This window comes from Tauraco erythrolophus, chromosome 17, assembly GCF_009769465.1.
Source record: "Tauraco erythrolophus isolate bTauEry1 chromosome 17, bTauEry1.pri, whole genome shotgun sequence".
Classification (NCBI taxonomy): domain Eukaryota; kingdom Metazoa; phylum Chordata; class Aves; order Musophagiformes; family Musophagidae; genus Tauraco; species Tauraco erythrolophus.
In genome coordinates this window covers 6,736,278-6,754,733 of record NC_141481.1, presented here as the reverse complement: position 1 = coordinate 6,754,733, position 18,456 = coordinate 6,736,278, and the positions used below count along the sequence as shown (strand labels likewise).

The 18,456-nt window shown below is 39.4% G+C and overlaps 2 protein-coding genes across 3 annotated transcripts in view; one reads left to right on the top strand and one right to left on the bottom strand.

Annotated features, from left to right (window-relative positions):
• Positions 1-1,805, top strand: part of DNAH3 (dynein axonemal heavy chain 3) — a 58,669-nt gene extending 56,864 nt beyond the window's left edge. Inside the window, exons 60-61 of the mRNA XM_086622481.1 lie at positions 1,130-1,267; positions 1,444-1,805. Coding sequence (XP_086478607.1) covers positions 1,130-1,267; positions 1,444-1,797 — 492 coding nt within the window. The 3' untranslated portion in view covers positions 1,798-1,805. The remainder of the gene's footprint in view (positions 1-1,129; positions 1,268-1,443) is intronic.
• Positions 1,806-7,937: 6,132 nt separating this feature from the next.
• Positions 7,938-18,436, bottom strand: LYRM1 (LYR motif containing 1). Of its 2 annotated transcripts, XM_086622333.1 has the most exons (5): positions 18,351-18,436; positions 11,428-11,590; positions 10,735-10,757; positions 10,317-10,409; positions 7,938-8,680 (listed from the first exon to the last, which is right to left on the bottom strand). In XM_086622333.1, exons 2-5 carry the CDS (start codon positions 11,588-11,590, stop codon positions 8,564-8,566), a joined length of 396 nt encoding a protein of 131 aa, XP_086478459.1. In that variant the 5' UTR covers positions 18,351-18,436; the 3' UTR covers positions 7,938-8,563. The 2 variants fall into 2 exon arrangements, with proteins under 2 accessions (XP_086478459.1, XP_086478460.1); XM_086622334.1 differs by lacking the exon at positions 10,735-10,757 and having other exon boundaries at positions 8,164-8,680; positions 11,432-11,590.
• Between the last annotated feature and the right edge of the window lie 20 nt (positions 18,437-18,456).

The window sequence follows — 18,456 nt, the reverse complement described above, 5'->3', positions numbered from 1 at the left end:
GGTAGTTTCCATTTTTCTATTTCTAGAAGATGCATTTTTACTTGCATTGATGTCTTAATGACTTCCCTGCTCAAAGGACACTGAACCAGCTGTGAGAATGTTTTAGAAACAGTGGATAGCAGGCACTATTAAATTTTGTATATGTGACTGCAACTCTTTTTCAAGTTTACTTCCACACATTTTTTGAACAAGCTGTTTTATTCTTTACTCACCCTTCCAGTATTTCCCTTACATTCTTAACATTCTCTTTAAATTAAAATTTCAGATGTACCTTAAATAGCTGAGGTACTGAAACCCTATACAAGTCAGAGGAGGAGAAAGCTAGAAAGAATCGTAGAATCACAGAATGGTTAGGGTTGGAAGGAACCTCAAAGATCATCTAGTACCCACCCCCCTGCCATGGGCAGGGACACCCTTCACTACACCAGGTTGTTCAACACCTCATCCAACCTGGCCTAAGTTGTATCTGAAAGATTTGTATTAAGTGGCAGTTTCCTGTTTTCTGTATCAGAGTACCATATGGGCTTCTTTTGACTCCAAATGGCTTAAAGTAGTGTGAGGACATTCTGCCCTTGCTTTGTTCTTCTTACTGCCTTTGTGATATCCAACAAAGATACTGGCCCAAGATCTCCTTGTCTGGCATCTTTGTACTGGAATGGTTTCCTCTACTAGGATCTGATGTGTTGGCTGTAGTGACTGCCCTCACAGTGATCAGTGAAGATACTATGTAAGAAAATTTTTTTCATGTTAGGTGATTGGTGTTTACAAGACTGTAAAAGAGGGTATATTGATAAAAGTGTCTAATTTTTTTTTTTTTTTTTTTTTTTTTTTTTTTGCTGGCTAGTATCTGCACTTACCAAAATATGCGTGTGCTACTTTCTGAAATTTCCTTCTCAGTAGCACTAAGTTCTGGTTGTTTGAGAATGCATGATTATTTTTGTTGTCAATAACTGACTTCTGCATCTCTGAAAAATATAGAACTAATGGTAGTATCCAGAGGATCAAAGTTTAGATTTCATTGTGCTGTTCAAGTGTATCTGAAAAGATGTCCCTTTTCTGGTGAATTGGCACAGTAAAGCCATAAAATGTGGATTTTTTTCTTACATTTGCTTTTTCTCTCCATATTCAGGATTGGGTCATCAATGGGCCACCCACAGTCTTTTGGCTCTCAGGATTCTTCTTCACTCAGTCTTTTTTGACCGGTGTTTTACAAAACTATGCCAGAAAATACACCATCCCGATTGACCATATTGGATTTGAATTTGAGGTAAGAAAATGCAGAGGAATTTTGTTTTTCTTGAACAGCTTGAAACATGTTTTGGGGCAGTAAGGAATAGAGCTTTCAAATGGAAAGAAATTTTATTTAAAGAAGTAATTTCAGACTCTCACTTACAGGATTTAATATACTCCAAATAAAATCAAGCAATGATTTAATCATTCTAGGTGATGAAACAGGAGCACACGATGGAGAAAATGCCAGAAGATGGGGCTTATGTGAGAGGCCTTTTTTTGGAAGGTGCACGGTGGGATAGAGAATCCTTGGTAATTGGAGAATCACTTCCAAAAATCCTTTATGATTCTTTGCCCATAATTTGGCTAAAACCTGGAGAAAGTTCCAGATTTCTTCATACGAACATCTATGCGTGCCCTGTGTACAAGACAACTGCAAGAAGAGGTGTCTTATCCACTACTGGCCACTCAACCAACTATGTTCTCTCCATTGAACTCCCTTCAGACAAGCCCCAGAAACACTGGATAAATCGAGGTGTGGCAGCACTATGTCAGTTAGATGACTGAGAATATGCAAGTCAAAACACTCACATTTTGTTATTAAAAGATATACTTTACACCCCAATGGCTGCTTTTTTTTTTTTTTTTATATCAGGATTTCCTGCCGACTTCAAAGCAGCTCCCAGTTTCCTTTGGTTTATAGCCATTATCAACCACTGAGCAAGAGTGAGTGAAAATAGAACACTACAAACAAAGGCCTGAGCTTTATCTTGCAATAGATCAGCATGAACTCCCATCAAACTGTGTGCCACCCACATCATCACAAATCTCGTGAAATCCTAATATAACCACCTAGCTGCTATCATAAGGCTTTTTTTTTCCTTTTTAAATGAAATTGGGCCCAAAGAGTTTTGCTGCTGATTTTAATGGAAATCTAATCCACAACTCTTGCAAATAAGACTCTCTGGGTTTGCCTACCACTTCTGTGTCCCATGGGTATGTAGGGCAAGGAGGGAGGGAGGAGGTGACAATAGTCTGTTGTCAACACGTAAAACCAATCCTCAGTTAGAATGAACGGCCAGAGCTGTATTATAAAACTGTAGTAACTGATGCTCCTTGAATATGTCCCTCAGAATTTCTGTGGAAAGCTTCTAGACAACACATGCTTTGGGTGCCTGCCATTTCTCAGAGCAGTATGCTTGTCCTGTAATTTTTTAACTCTTTTTGTTTCAGTATTATTTACCTACATATCCCAGGTGCCTGATAAATGGAGCTGTTTCTCTTCTCCCATAGTCTCATTTTACTTCCTTGTCTTGCCCTCTTCCATGTTGGACTAATAACCACCTGAAATTTTGTATTTGTTTAAGCCCTTTCATCAGAGAAGCTCAAAGTAGCTTGCAAACATCAATTAAAAATAAAAAAGCCTGAACATCTTCAAAGAGCTGTGCAGTCATGAAGTAATCCCTACAGCATGCCAAGAAGGTACTAAAGATGGATCATTAGACTTGTGTACACAGTACAAGAGAAGCACAAAGATCAAGGTGAACATTTAACCTCCCCCCACTGCATAAACATCCACCAATTTGGGGTCCTGTATTTTTTTTTTCATTGCCTAAATTGCAGCATTTTAATGACTTGCTTGAGGCCTCACAAAGTCAGAGATGCAGCTATAATTCACCAGTTCTCAGTATCCTGCTGCAGTCATTAAGTGATGCTGCTGTAGCTCATTAAAAGATATGGTTCTTGTCATAGGAATTCATCTGTTGTGTTGTGCTTAGCTGTTACGGATGAAAACAGTGTTCATTATTGTTTTACTAACCACTAGTTTGTTTTATACAGATGTTCATAAAATAGTGACTTTTAAGAATGGTAAGCAAGAAGCGTTACAGGTATGTTGTACAGTGCAGCTCTGCACAAAGATACTTCTAGGTAATTAGTACAGTATCTTCATGTACCATATTCAGTGCCTCAGACAGTACAGTATGCAGGCATTTGGTGTGTCATTATTGTTATGTGGTGACTAGGGCAAAGACGTCAGGCCAGGACACTTAATGGATATTTGTTTTAATTAAGAGGACAGAAGTGTGTGGGTATTTCGACTTATCGATAGGAAGAAACTACTCTTAACAATTTAGACTAAATTATATTTGGCACTTATAGCAAAAATAAACTCGTTTATGAATGTTACAGCACAGTCACCCAAATTGACAACAATTTTTGAGAAGAGAATCATGTTTGAGAAGATCTATAAATAAATAAATAAAGAGTAATTAAAATTGGTCCTTTAAAAACACTTTTCTTAGGCTTCCTAAGAGTAACACAGATAATGTCTACTTTTCATATCATTAAAATTAACTGAAATTTAGTACATATTTAAAAAACCATTGCGGTAATTACCATTTTTGAATGGCTGCGTCTAATTATTGTGGTTTATCATATCAACAGTTCAGGTCTAATTAGGTCACTGTGGCATCAGAGATAACAAACCAGTCATGAGCCTCCTCTTACAGGCGCTTTGCATGCAGGCCACAGAGGCTGGACCTGGCTATCAGATCCTTCCCTACGGATTGATGGGTTCAGTCACTGCTCTCAAAAGGATCTTTCTATTTAGATTTGAGCGTCTGCATTTAAGTGGCTGGTGACAGCTTACCTGTTGCTGCTGAGGCACTGCTGAAAGGGAAGCTGGAGCAACAATAGAGTAATAATTCTTAAAACGCTAAAATGAAGAGAAGTTGAAATTTGAGGATTGAGTTTCTCCATCCTTCTTCAGATAATGCTAGTCTTGCAAACACAGTCCTCTAAATTAAGCCATTTTAAATTAAAAGCCAGATTCACTAGTATATGCTAGCTAAATTACATTTTATGGAGATACATTACTTTTAAATACTGTGGAAAATACTGTGGGATAGCATGTGTGGGTTTCTTGTTAATGCCTTCTTGTGCAAAAACACTAATGGATAGTTTATTAAATGACAGAGTTGTGGTTCTGGTGAATATATAGTGGCTTTGCTACTACATTGTGTGCAATGTCCTTGTCACTGTGGTGATTTTGTATACTTTTATGTTAATATTTAGATTTGACATGAAGGCATCTCTTAAAATGTAATTAAAGATGTATTTCAAGCTTTTGTAGATGTGACCAAAATATATGGATAAGAGAAAAATCTATAAAAGAGAGGTTGTGCACCTGCCAGTTGCTATGTCTCCCTTCCCCAGGGATCAGGTATGGCTGAGTTGCTTTAGTTGATGATTACTGAGGTATGTGATTTCCTGGGCTGCCCTTACTGTACGAGAAAAAGTAATGGGATTTACTGTTGAGGGATATCCGTCTCTGAGATATTTTTCTGTGGTTCTTTGAAATGAGCTTCCCAACCTTATTTCCTGAGCGTTCTCTAGACCTTCCCGAAGAATGATAAGCTGGCTAAACATTAGAATTCACCAACTGTCTAGGCTGAGACACATTAAAAAAAAAGAAAAAGGCAACTCAGCTGTTAATTGGACATGATAAAAATGTGAAGAAATTTTTGACAAATCAAGTGCCTTGTAATAGTAGTATTAGAATTCTTGGCTTTACAGGCTATTTCCATTTCTTAATTAGAAGATCTCATTAAACAAACAACAAAAAGCATCTGTAATTACTGCAAATTATAGATTCACAGCCTTGCCAATAACTCAAAGCAGATGGGGAAAAAAAATGCAGCATACAGACATTACAGAGCAAGAGATATTTTTGCCTTAGAAATAGCAGAGACAGATTTTTAGCTAGGGATACTGTAAGAGACACAGGGTTAGTACATTTTCTTAGGAGAGTGAAACCTTTCTCTTATCTCATGTGTACAAAAATCAATTTCAGAAGCAGAAGGTACTACCTCTGATTTTAACATTATTGGGCTGTTAAAGGGAAAAATACACAATGAAAACCAAAAGATAATACAAAGGCCCCGCGTTCTTCTATTTATGAGTTCCTATAAGCTAGAATGTTTTGCCTAATAGGATTAGAAAAATTAGCAAAAGGTTCAGGTCTCTCCTGTAATTAGCATTCTTGAAAATGAATTTATAGGTATGATCAAATAAGTGACCTTTCTGTCTATAGATAAAAGACGGATGTTACTGACATTGAGACAGTACTTTGGGGGGGTACACTCAGTAAGCAGGAGCTGAGTCCATCTTCTTAAATGATTGCGTGCTCGCTAATGGTAGTGTTAAATTTGGTTTGACAAGCGCATGGCTTCATATATTACAACCTTACTAATGATGGAGTTAGGGACAGAATTTCCAGACAGGAGGTGTTATTTAGATACTCAAAGCCAGGTATCATGTCAACAAATTACTACTGCTTTGCCTACTGGTTAGCTTGCAGGAGAGTTCGTGCAACTGACTCAGGATTTTTATTTCTAAAGAATATAAAATTAATGTAATCTTTTTATTCTAATTTATTCTAAGAATCCCCTGACTAGTGTGATAAATTGGAAAGAGACAGTATTTACTGGAAGGGGAGTAAAAGAAAGTTAAGGAAGTACAGGACAGAGTGTACACCGACTGGTTGAATCCAGTGTATTACAAACTCTTGAGAACTCAGAAGCATTTTAGGACAACATCTTTTTTCAAGTAAAATTAATGTGTAGGAATGACATACTGCACCATCATTGGGATACTCCTTGATGGAAGTTATACGGTCCTTGGAATTTAATACAATGAGTACCAGTTGAGACATCTGCCTACCCGCTGGACTGAGTTGCAGATGAAATTTTTTTATGAAACTCCCTCAGAATGGTAGTTTGCCAGTTTGACCTCCAAAAACAAAGGACACTATTTAAGGTAGATTCTCTTTTCCATACAGAATTTAACTTGTGAAAGGGTTTTGCTCTCCAGACTTGACAAACAAACTGATCTAATCCTTTCTTTAGCTGAACAGCCAGAGGTTTTAACAAACGTTAGTATTTGCCTTCTGGTGCTAGAAAGTAATCATCAGGCAGTAGTTAATAATTTCTCAAACACTTATTTTGAAAAATTAATGGGCGTTTAAAGCATCTCAAATAATATGATGCTGTTACTGCAGTTCAACGCACTGACTTTTCAGTTAAGTAGGTGGATACTTATCTGAGTTAGTTACTTAAGGCTACTTGAGCCTTTTTAAAACTGCATATTTTTATTTTCCTTCAGAAATAAACTCACATTCATGGCTATTTCAATTTGTGTAAATCTGGAATTTTAGGGATGTTCTTCTGAAATAATATACATCTTACGGTACGTACTCAAGAAAGAGTTATGACTATAATAAAGACAATAAATTTAGACTGCTCATTTACATAGCTGTTTATTCACCAGTTGAGTCACAGCATCAGTACCTTCATTAGCCGCATGAATTTTAACAATTAAAAATCTTCAAATGATAGTTTAGTGATGAAGAATAAGCCTAAGCTTCCCTTCAAAACCCTGGTCTCTGCACATTTTGGTTTGGCTCAGTTGACACATCTCTACACTGCTGTATCTGAATGAGGATAGAAAAGACTGAATTTGGACTTCTTTCAATGAAGGATAAGCAGTGTGTATAATCATGTTATTTTTCACTGTCTTTATTCCATCCTCCTTTTCCTAGGCTAAAGGAGTTTTGTTTTGTGTCTTTCTCGCAGCAGTACATGTGCAAAGCTCCCACTGACAGGCAGAACAATGGCATTTTAGATGTTACTTCCCACATGAGGCATTCCCAGGAAATAATTATATGGGAATAGATACCTTTGTGGACTGGAGCCATAAAGGGTAGTGAGAAAATGGGCTAGCCAGCACCTGTCATGCTGACTCGCTTATCTCATTATTTCCTTGTACTTTCTCATCCACTTGTATTTTTTTCACTTTTACAAGTACATTCTTGGAGGAGGAACTGTCATTCTGTTCTGAACATGACCAGTTTTAACTTATTTTTAAGGTAGATGAGAATATTTCTTTGCCATTGTCTATGGGCTTAGAGGATGAGTTTAGGATGAGTGGAAGAGCTCGGAAAATGAGATTTCATTGGTTTTGCCCACTTTAATAGGAAGTAACGTACACTGCATTTTTCAAATTTGCTTTTTTGTCACCAGTAACCTTTGGCTGGAATAGGTCACTGCTTACACACTCTGTACCTAAAGCAGCTGTGAGCTATACTTAGGTAGTCTCCCAGTACGGTGTGGCTCTTGTTGACAGCTTGGTCTCAATGGTACTTCTACCTTGAAAGACAGAAGACTCCACTAACTTTCCTGAAGACATTTTGTGACCAGCCTGGTAAGGCCAGAGGACTCAAAAGAAACTAAAAGATTTGGTGGCCAGTGAGGGGAAACTGATTTAATTTCACTTCTATTCATGAGGCACCTGCAAAACAGAAATACCCCTTGAACTTAAGAGACTGAAGAGACAGTTGTAGATACTATTTTTTAATAAAGTTGGGATTCTGTCCATAATGTACAAGTTAAAACCTAACACTAAAATAATTCCTGAGAAAGCCAGTGTGCTGATTATGTAAAAATGCACATGTAATGATTATGTAAAAATGGGTGAAGACACTCAAAGCATCCTAAGCTTGCTCCCATAATGATACCCTGAAGGGGCAGTTTTCAGTCAGTCCATGCTTGAGAACCTGAGGAACCAACACTGGAATGTTTTACCCTGAGTTGTAATGGAATTCCAAACTTTGCATTTCACATCCACACCCTTTCCAAAGGAAGGGGAAAAAAAGCTGACATAGAGGCTGTAGGCCACTCCTCTGCAGTCTGGAAAAAGGAAAAAGCAGGGGTGGTGGCATTTCTGCTCTCTCTTTGCTACTGTCCGTTTAGAAACAATACTTCACCATAAGGATACTATGAAACGATTGTTTTTTCAGGAACAACAGGCAGAGCAGGGACAAGAGAGGAAGGAGTGCAGCTGCATGATGCAGTCACTGTATTCCTACTTGCATTCAGAAGCTCTGGAGGTACTGTATCTGCTTGATTTTCCTGGACTTCCTTGATTTTTTTGCTGACCCTTACACAAGGCACTGCCTTGTGTCACAACTGAGTATATATAATCCTCAAACCACTGGAGAACCCTGCTATAGATGTACAGAGTTTGAAAACCTGCTGTAATTTGTCCTGATGTCAAATTAATCTTCATATCACACCTCACTCCTTGAAAAGTGTTACTTTTATTGATGACTCAGTGGTTCAAATGTAATAAATAGTAGACCAACCTTATCCATCATCTGCAATGTATCAATCAGCTTTCTGGCCTCATGAAATGTGTGAGCTAGTGACCAAACCAGCTTCATTCACAGTTGTGCACACAAATCACCTGGATGACAGTCCACAGCTTAAATGACAGGTTATGAAACTTCATCATGGGATTTCAAGTATATTGGCTTAGAAATCTTCCTTAGCTTTTCTTGGTGTCGCAACATACGGCCTTGTTTATGGGCAAGACCCATAGGAGGCAGATGGATCTGGAAAAGAAAATCCCACCAGTTAGATGCAAAGGGAGAAGCTACAAGAAAAAGAAGGCATATATACAGAATAGGTTTCACTGAGTTTTAACAATTTCTTCACACTTTGGAGTGGTATTAGGTTTCTAGGAGGAGTGCTGTCTGTGGAGTGATTAGTGGTGTAACTTTCAGGCCCTAAATGTTGTGTTTATTAAAATCCTGTGTATTTCAGGCTTTAGGAACCTTATTTTGTAGCTTGATATCAGACTGTAATGAGAAAATACTTGTTGAAATAGGACTGCTGACAATGTTCCAGAACAGTGAGACCTAGAAAACCCTAAAATTCCTGAGTAGATGTCTTAAAACATTGTGTGCTTAACCTAGCTAGCAAGTCGCAAAATAATTTCAAACTGTATGTACTGAAAGACTGCCTTCTTATTGTCATGATTATACATACCCTATTAAAATGCACAATCAATGTAATTGACTCCACAAGAAGAAGGAGCAGTAGGTGACAAGCTCTTGACAAAGTCTTTATATTTCATAAGACTGTTAGCGGGAGTCATGTAGCTATATCCCCCCTAAGTGACTGAAAAATGTAGGTGTTAGCAGTCAGATGTTATTGTTGCTGAGGCTGTCATCCTGTGACATAGCTGTTTAGGTGCAAATAGTAGTATAAGCACTGATTAAAGCAGCAGTAGAGATTTCTAGAATCTGAAAAATAACGATCATCCAGTTTGTGAGAGAGAGCTGATCTAGGACTGATCCTTTGGGATTTCGAAGCCACTGCAGAGCATACATTTTTAAGCTCATTTCTAGGAACGTTGTTTGCCAGATGTGCATTTTTATTCTGTATACGGGAGGAAAAGAAAAAGCTATGTGTGAAACAGATGCTAACAGTGACTATATTCTAGGCAAGCATGTGATGAATATACAATTTAATTTTGACCATGACTGCCTTGATAAGGAAACTATAGATGTGAAAATGTAAACTAATCAATAGTAGTCAAGAGGAAGTCCCTATGGGAGGCAGCATAAAGTACTACAGACAGAAGTGACTGGGCAGTGAGGAAACTGTATTGAATGGTGCAACAGAAGACATTGCTGCGAACTCCAGCACTTCAGTAATCTTGGGCATTTATTTCTCTAGGAACAGGGGAAAAGAAGCAGCAGCATGGGCAGATGTTTTGTAAGACCTGATTTATGACCGGGAGAACAGTCACAGTAATGTAGGCTAAGAAAATTTTATTATCTATGACAGATGTAATTAAGTATTTTTATTCTCTCTTTCTCTTTTATTATGTGAAAAGATTAATAGATTTGATTCCATGACTGTCTTTTTCTACATAGTATGATTCATTGGTCAGTCAAGACTGCCTAAATATTCATAGGCCTTGAGACTTTAGCTCATGCAACTCCATTTAGGCTTTTACTCCTTATTTTAAGAAGAAATTAGCCAATTTACAGTGAAGTAAGATAGATGGAGAACATTTCAATATACATTTGGCTTATTTGGCTCTGATTTAGCATAGCAATTAAATACTATTGGCTTATCTAAAAATGCAGTAAGGTGACAGTGATATGAATTCATGGTTTTATTGTCCAGTGAGAGCTAAGTGGATACAGCTGAAAACTTTGTGACTAGATTTACACTCACAGGTCTTGGGTAGGGGATGTTATAGTGAAGTCCAATTTCTATTCTTGCCTCACATTCTTCTATACACTGCTTAATCAACTTTGGATCCATTACCTATGGTTATAAAAACAAATGTTTTGTGCAAGTACAGCAGTTAGCAATTGGAAGCTCAAGCATAAATGATGCACAACCACATGACTTTCGGGGTTTTTTTTCGCAATCCCAAGGATACAATGATTGTATTTTTCACATCCATAAAAGGTAACATTGGTAGTTGCCTTGACTCAAGAGTTCTGGGCTTGATGGCGCTGGATATTAAGGCCCAGAGACTGTCATGACGGAGGCTATACAAGGAGGTTTTTACCCAAATATGGTATTTTCTCTGTAAAAAGACAATACATGTGTAAACTACTAATATCCACGAAAAAAACATGCTCACCCATTCATCACTCTTCAAGGTAGCTAGAGGAAAAGAGAAGAGACTCTTTGGTCTACATTCTGTTATCATCTTATCCAGAAACTTCCTTTGAAGTCAGAAATGTGGTGCAAATTTTGATTTAAATTATTTTTTTTATTTTTGCATTACCTGAATTTAGTCCCAGACCAAAAAGGGATATAAGTAAGTACTGTGATCTTCAATTACAAGAAGGACCTTTGATTACTGTGGGGTCTGTATCATTCCTTTCAAAAGGGGTTTGAAATTTCCTCCTTAAGAAAAAAATTAAAGTGTTTCTTTTAAAAGAAGTGCCAAAGTGTTGCTTTGAAAAGAAAAAAAAAAAAAGTAGCTCTTTGGCATTGCATGGGTAATGATACACTTAGCGAGCTTTCTAAAAGATCAAAAGCTGCTTCAATTACATAGGCGGTATCTTTGGAATTTAATTTTTTCTTGGCATTTTTTTAGTGAAAGCTCTAGACCTTTTAGACTTCTACGCTAGTTAATGATAAGCTGAAATGGTTTGAGTTTTCCTTACTATTTCAGAGGCAAAAATTAAACTATAACCCGAATACACTAGCATTTAAGGTGAATGAAATTCTGGGAAATCAACTCTCATATCTTAGCATCCAATCACTGTGACAATGCAAAGAGCAAGAGGAGAATCATTCAGAAATTCAAAACTGTAAGGACACCCACTTACGTTTTTGTTTTTTCGGAATAATGTTTTGGCCTCATTTTTAATGTACTCTTTCTCTTTAATAGTTTCTTCTATCTGTCCTGATGCCGATTGCCATTTTTTGGCTATTCGGAATATCTTGCGGTAAAGGCCAAGAACTTCTTGTCGAGTAACTGGTGTCATCTAAAAAACCAACACAAACCCCAGACATACGCATGAACATTTGAGTTGCTAAAAGGCCAGCAAGCGGTACAGTTTTTCACACAATTGAATTAGTTTTAAAATATTTCCACCATCTAAAGATATGCTGAGCTATACGAAAAGAACTGAAATAGCTGTAAACAATAATTAGCTGTTGAAAGCTGAAGACTCAGTCCAGCGAAGTAATGAAACTGATACTTAAATCCGTCTCCATTCAAACAGCTTGAGCTCTTGCTCGAAGTTAAGCACCTGTTTTAGTGCTTTGCTGAATCACAAGCCTGGTACAAGAATGCCCAGGTTGTGTTTTGCTGCTATTTTGCAACAGACATTAGGCAAGACACCGAAACTGTGAGCATCCCCCTTCCTGTGAAATTGTTGTACTAATGCTGACCCTATCTTTGCAAAGCATCTTGAAATCTGTGAATAAAATACATGATAAAACCACTGCGATCTTGCTGAAAACCAGTGTAGGTTTCAGAGGCTGAGAAGCTTATTTGTGATATCACTACAGTATGTAGTAATGATTCGGCTGGATTTGAGGTGATGAAGAGGTGATGAAAGCTATTTTATCTGAGCACTGCAGGAGAGGCAGACTAACTGTGGATTTAGGAAAGTCTTGAATGTCTTGATATTTCAGAGCGCTGTGTACCTGCTGAGCCCACTGACTCAGCCCCCAGCTTTGTCAGAAATCAAGAATGAAATCCTATTCTTATTCTGTGTAAATGAGTATTTTCATCCAAGACCACAAATATCCCTCAGACAAATCCACTGCTGGAATTACATCATTTCTGACATGGATTAGATATGCAGAAATGACTTCTGCTTTAGGGACGCCCCAACTGTCAAAGGTACCTTATTGTCCGAAGGGAAGCTGCAGCAGCACTGTGAAGTACATGGATGCAGTGAGGAACAAGTGTCAGGGTCAGGACATCATCTGTCTCAGGCTCCGCTTGCCAACCTGGAGCTCTAGTTACTGTGGCTGAATCTGCCCTGAAATCAGACCTGTGCGCTGGGAATAGCTCCTCCGGAGGACAATTTGGAGCAGGGTAATGCAGGCAGCCCGAAGTGCCCTCGGGAGGGAGCACTCTTTCCCTCGGTGCAGAGGAAAAGCTGCTTCCTAACACACGCACCCAAATTACTGCGGAATGTTTGGCAGTGTGGCTCATCTCCTTGCTGTCTGTGGCAATTCCTGTTATTGTGGAGAGTAGAAGAGGGTTTTGAACCAAAGTCTTCTCAGGCCATCCAGTTCTCAAGTGGCTGCCTCAACCACAGCAGCTGACCTCCACTAATGTTTCAGTAGGGTCCTCCCGTGGCTTCAGTCACAGCGTTTCTTCCTCTCCAAAGTCAGTTACAGATGCTAACCTCAAGACAGCGTTTGGCCCATAGTTCTTTTTGCTAAAAAGTCCGAAACCTTTTTTGTCTTAAGCGTCGCTATGATCTAAAGACTTTTTGTTCTTTCATAAACTCAGGGATCTTAAGAAGTACACATACAACGTTTTTTCTTTGATCCTTGAGAGTACATTTTTATTTTGCTATTTGTATTTTAAAACGTTTAACCAATCATATATTTCTCCCCCAGATAGGAAAATGATTCGTCCTACCTAGCAGAAAATATTTCTAGTAAAGGTTTATGGTATTTCTAGGAAACAAATATCCACCATAAAACAGCTAGGTAGTTGCAGCTCGTTAAACACTTTGGAATAAATGCTTCACTTCATCCACTCTACAGCTCCATTTCAGGCAAGAAAATCAGTCATACACAAAGCTACGCATGTATGTGTCTCTGAAAAATCACTGCTTCCCTCTGTCGAGTGCGTATTTTGTACAGAAAATAAACAGTTCAATTACAAGGGCTGACCTAGCACAAGCTGAGTTCCAAATCACGTCCTCACCTAGAGCCCCTCCTGGCCTCACCCCTCGGCTTTTATTTGAAGGTGTCACCTTGGGTGGAGCTGGTAATGCTCTCTGTTCCCTGCTGACAGCTAATAAAAGGTAGTACTGCACTAGAAACTTTCAACTTGGGTTTTCAGGTAATCCATAAAGAAAATAAGAGGAATAATGTTGGAGGAAAAAATCTTTGAAATACAGCTTTAAAATTTGATCTATGCATCAGACAATTTCCAAGGCCACAATGTGGGACAATGCACGCCCTTCGCTCAGAGCTGTAATCACACCTGTAGCTTCTGGATTTGAAACATACTAAGAATCTGTTTATAAAGATTTTGTTTAAAAGTTTAGAACCAACAATTATTTTTCCCCACCTAGAACTTATTTTTTCTTTAATTTCTTAGCGTTGGAATTGATACAGAACTGTGTAGCCTCTCATCTAGGTACGGGCTGCACTTTTTGCTCTCCTTCCCACATATGCTAGATGATGTAAAAGGCATTAAGCAGCTTTTCATATATACTCAGCAACCAGCTGGTCCCGTGGCTCATTTTAGTCAATTATTTCTAACATTACAGACCTGCTCATAAACAATTTTGGCAAGATAGGTAATGAAGGTGCGAGGAGCCCTTCACAAATAGAGGACCCCCCCTCTATCACGGGAAAAGATGACAGCAAGTAGGACAAAAATCAAAGCCTGGGTCAGATTCTCATCTCAGTGGGAGTGTAAATAGGGAATAATTCCACAGAGAGCAAAATTACTTCTAACTTACAATGTTGTAAATGAGATTGGAATTTTTTTCTTTGGTATAAACAGAGCCCACACCAACAGAAATGTAAGTGACAGTACAAGTCACGTATCAGGTGCGATTTCATCAAGTGACACTACTTGTATTAGTTTTGTGGGTGTGCAAAATGATTCTGAGTGGGACAGAAAGGAAGATAAGGGAGGCTTTCATGTCCTTGTAGTTACTCATCTTGCAACTTACATCTTTGGCATTTAAATCATAATTACATTTCACATCTCTGGAATGCTAAGTGGATGTTACACCACTTTCCCACTAACACTCATCTTGTGGTAGTCACACCCATTGTTTAACTTCTACTACCCTTCATTTCATTGCAGAATGCAGCCCACAGAGGTTAACCACAGGCGTTTTTGTCAAAAAGTACAGGGCTATTGTATTAGCTGAGCAAATTTCAGGTGTTTACTGCAACAAAACAAATTGGGAGAGGTCAAAGGTAGCTCTGTTCGCGCAAACGTATTAATGGGAAAAGTGGTAGGTGGTAGGCTGGTTTTGAGCTGATTGTTAGAATTAAGCCTTTGGAGGGAAGCCAAGCGTTGCCTTCCAAATAAGCGTTTGCTGGATGCTGTGGCGGAGTTCTGACAACGCAGGGCTGTATCGTTCTTTTGATCTACATGCAAACCCCTGTTATCGACATGCAGATCGAGACCATGAAACATCCCATTGTATCCAAACTTGCAAAGGAGGCTCGAGTAGTTAACAAGTTACTGCATGATGAAGACATAAACTTTTTTCATTGTTAATTAAAACAAATAATCTTTTAGACTATAAAATGTAATAACAAGTTTTTCTTTCAGGAAACAAATACACATTCCTTTGGATTTTTAGATGGTTGACCCAAAAGTTCAATAATCTGAATAACTGGTGAAACACCAGTCGTCTTTTGCTATTTGCAGATTTGTTTAGAATTTAAATTTAAAGTTTATATAAAAATAAGGAACGAAATCAGTCAACTGCACTGTAAAGTGACCCCAATAGTGCAGTCAAAGCGAAGTTAGGACAGAGGACAAGCTGCCCGGAGACTGACTACTTACGTATGAGCATCTAAATTACAGCAGCTTCCCAGCACAGGATGCTTGGCTAAGAACGCGTGTCCAGCACTCTCCTCCTATCTGCATAGCTCCTTTGCTGAAGTTGCAAGTCTATTTTATTTCATCCTTTATTTTCAAGTTAGGCATTAGCTACTCACTTTAAACATAAAATCTGCCAGCAGCGAGTACACAGAGGATTTTAGGATACAAAGGGTGAAAGTAATACCCCTTGGGGAAAAAAAAAAAAGATATTTTAAAACAATAGATCTCTTCTTTTACATCCCAGCTAACTAGGGCACACATTAGTAACACACACTTACTGCTAATGTTGAAACCGTATTTGCTCAGGGGAAGAGATGGTGAGGAATGGAACTCTGTGTGAAATAATTTGAAAAAGCAGCTTTGAACTTCTCAGATGTAAAATGTTTTATTTAGGAGAAACACAACTTTGATTTGACAGCTGGTTTGCTACTGGCAAGGAGTCCTAAAGACGCAGTGACAAACTGCTGGGCTGATTGCCTTCCAAATCAAGCTACGATCACATTTCTGTTATGGAAATAAATTATATAATTCAAAAGCGTAGCGTATCAACATTATAGTAAGGAACACCACCAGCTTCAGCCTGTGTGACAACCTGTATCTCGTATTTTCAAATGCACTCTTTGGCTAACGCTTCTTTAAAGAGATGTAAAAAACTGCACATATCTGGCTTGTTTTTTTTTAAGAGCTAAATTGTACTACTTAGCTAAAGAGTGACCTGCAGTCTCTTTCCTGCTGCTAATGCAGCAGATAATCAATCATTCCTTTCACAGCTGTCCACAGCAACTAGAGGTCAGTAATCCATATTCATCTTTCGTGCAAGTCTGCCAAAATGAGTCTGTGGTTCTTAAAGCAGCAAGGAATTTGGCCTATCATTGCCTTGAGGGACAACAACTGAAACAATGAGTTCCTGTAGCACCGGGAGAAGAGAAGATTCCTGTGAAAGCTGGGCAGGTCACATGCCTTCCAGTGATACTAAATGTCAAAATCCAGTTTCCACAAAAGTAATTTTATCTTCTGTTACTCAAATCAATGACTTTGTGGCCTGTGACAGCCAGTACCCTGCGAACCTCGACCACATGTGGCTGCAGTATGTGCCTAACAAAGTGGAAACTTTGTTTGGTTTTTGTTCTTGATTGACCATCCGTACCTTTTTTTCCCTTAAGATTCATCCAAAACCAAATCATAGCAAAACTTCAATCACAGCTAAAATATTCCATCTCCACATGGTGAAAAACAAACTAAAAGGAAAGATTGTATTCTTCCATGACGGTGTTACATCCTCATTTCTACCTATGACGCAAGCCTGTACACTTCAAGACATTTCCATCAAGGATTAATTTGACTCCAAGTATTTCTCACTGTTTCCCTCTACACACTGCAATCATAAATCCATGCAGATTTGGTGAAAAAGAACCAAGTTACTCAACCAAGTTATTCAGTAACGATATCTGAAAGTAAGGTGACTTTCACTTGGTTTTATATTTTGTCATGCCAGTATCTTTCTGCTGGCAAATTGAAGTGATCTGAAACCCTCATCTGAAACACCGATCGACACCTCTGAACCAGCCTCTCTAAGTCTTTGTACTTAAACTGTTCATCAGCTGGGATGAGAACTCTGCCATTCTAGTCGCACCTCAGATTTCTGACTGAACTTGGATCTCTTTTAAGCTTTCTCTTACATATGGAGTGGTCTTTTGATCAGAAAAAGGAAACTGCATGCAAAGAGAATATAATAAAGTAGTAAAAGCAAGGACTTGGGTTTTATGTTTTGCTATGTAATTTCAAATAAGTGAAATTGCAGAAAATTATGATTCTACAACACTCTCAATTTAAATGTACGTGGAAACCTTTAACTAGTCTTTTTTGATCACAGATTTTTTATTTTCTTAGTCTGAGGTGGTCAAGGCATTACCTGGTTTTAGTAGGACACACAGACTCTTGCTCTGGGAGTGCCTCCTGTGCCATAGTAGCCTCAGGAAGAACAGAAATGCTGACTTACACAGTGGAGAGGGAGAGGAGGAAAGGAACAAAAAAATTGCTTTACATATTTCTTAGCTTTCTCCTGGAAAGCACGCTGTGTCCAGGTAGACTCTAAAGCAATATGAACTTCTCTCTAGTCTTGTGCAACCGTGTCGCTCATGCTGTCATACATTTAGAACCATTTTCTCCTCCACTGTGTTTAGTTGTCTGTTAGTCACAAGAGGTTTTAATGCAGTGCAGCCAATTTAGCAGGGAAAACGAAGTCTCAGCTGTCCTTGGATGGCCTTACTTATATAATATAAAAGCATACAGAAATATCGCAACATGGACACAAAACCCAGTATGGATTTATGCACCTTATTCACACCTTGGCTTCAAGCCAAATGCAACTGAAGGCACGAACAGACGTATTTCCCAGCACTGGAACCCCTCCCGAACTCAACAAGAGGTGTAAACGTTAATGCTAGCAGAGAAACCATCCTCCCTGCGCTCTTTCTTACTTCGTTCTGGGGGTCGTTTCATAAAAGTCCTCCCATGAACCCTCTGCTTCAGTTTCTAAATGCTTCGTTCATTCCCAGGACATTGACAGATACGATTTTTAGTCCCAATTTGAGAACTACGGCTGGACGCATTTTGAAAAAAAGGTTCATTTTTTGGCCCCAAAACCTGATCCGCACGCCATTCGGGAGAGTCTGGGGCAGATGCTGTGCGAGCCTTCAGCAAAGGCCCGGATGTGAACGGGACTCAAACGCCGCACGGGGCGGGCTGTGGCACCGGGGGCGGGCGGGACGGCTGCGCGGCGCCGACCCCCGCCCGTGCTCGGAGCCGCCCGGCCGCCGGGGGGCGCTGCAGGCGCGGGCGCCACTCTGCCCCCGCAGCCGGGCGGCACCAATGAGCGGAGCGGGAGGGGGAAGGGCCAATCCCCAAACCGCCGCCCCCTCTCTCCCCTCCCGCTTCCCCGCGGGTCGGCCTGTCCGGCCGCTGCTCCCTCGCTTTACCTTCGGGACGCCGCTTCCCGCCTCCGTGCGGCGGCTCCGCCCCGCCGAGCCCCTCTCCCCGCTTCGGTGGGCGAAGGAGGCGGCGACCCGCCGCTCTCCCCGTGCG

What these genes read in the sequence shown, in the direction of transcription:
- LYRM1 (XM_086622333.1), bottom strand. Translation starts at nt 11,590, where the DNA reads ATGACACCAGTTACTCGACAAGAAGTTCTTGGCCTTTACCGCAAGATA. An exon ending in CCGAAAAAACAAAAACGTAA is followed by an intron (nt 10,758 to 11,427) that starts GTGGGTGTCCTT and finishes CTTTTCCTCTAG; the next exon opens with CTACCTTGAAGAGTGATGAA. An exon ending in CCTTGAAGAGTGATGAATGG is followed by an intron (nt 10,410 to 10,734) that starts GTGAGCATGTTT and finishes TTATAACCATAG; the next exon opens with GTAATGGATCCAAAGTTGAT.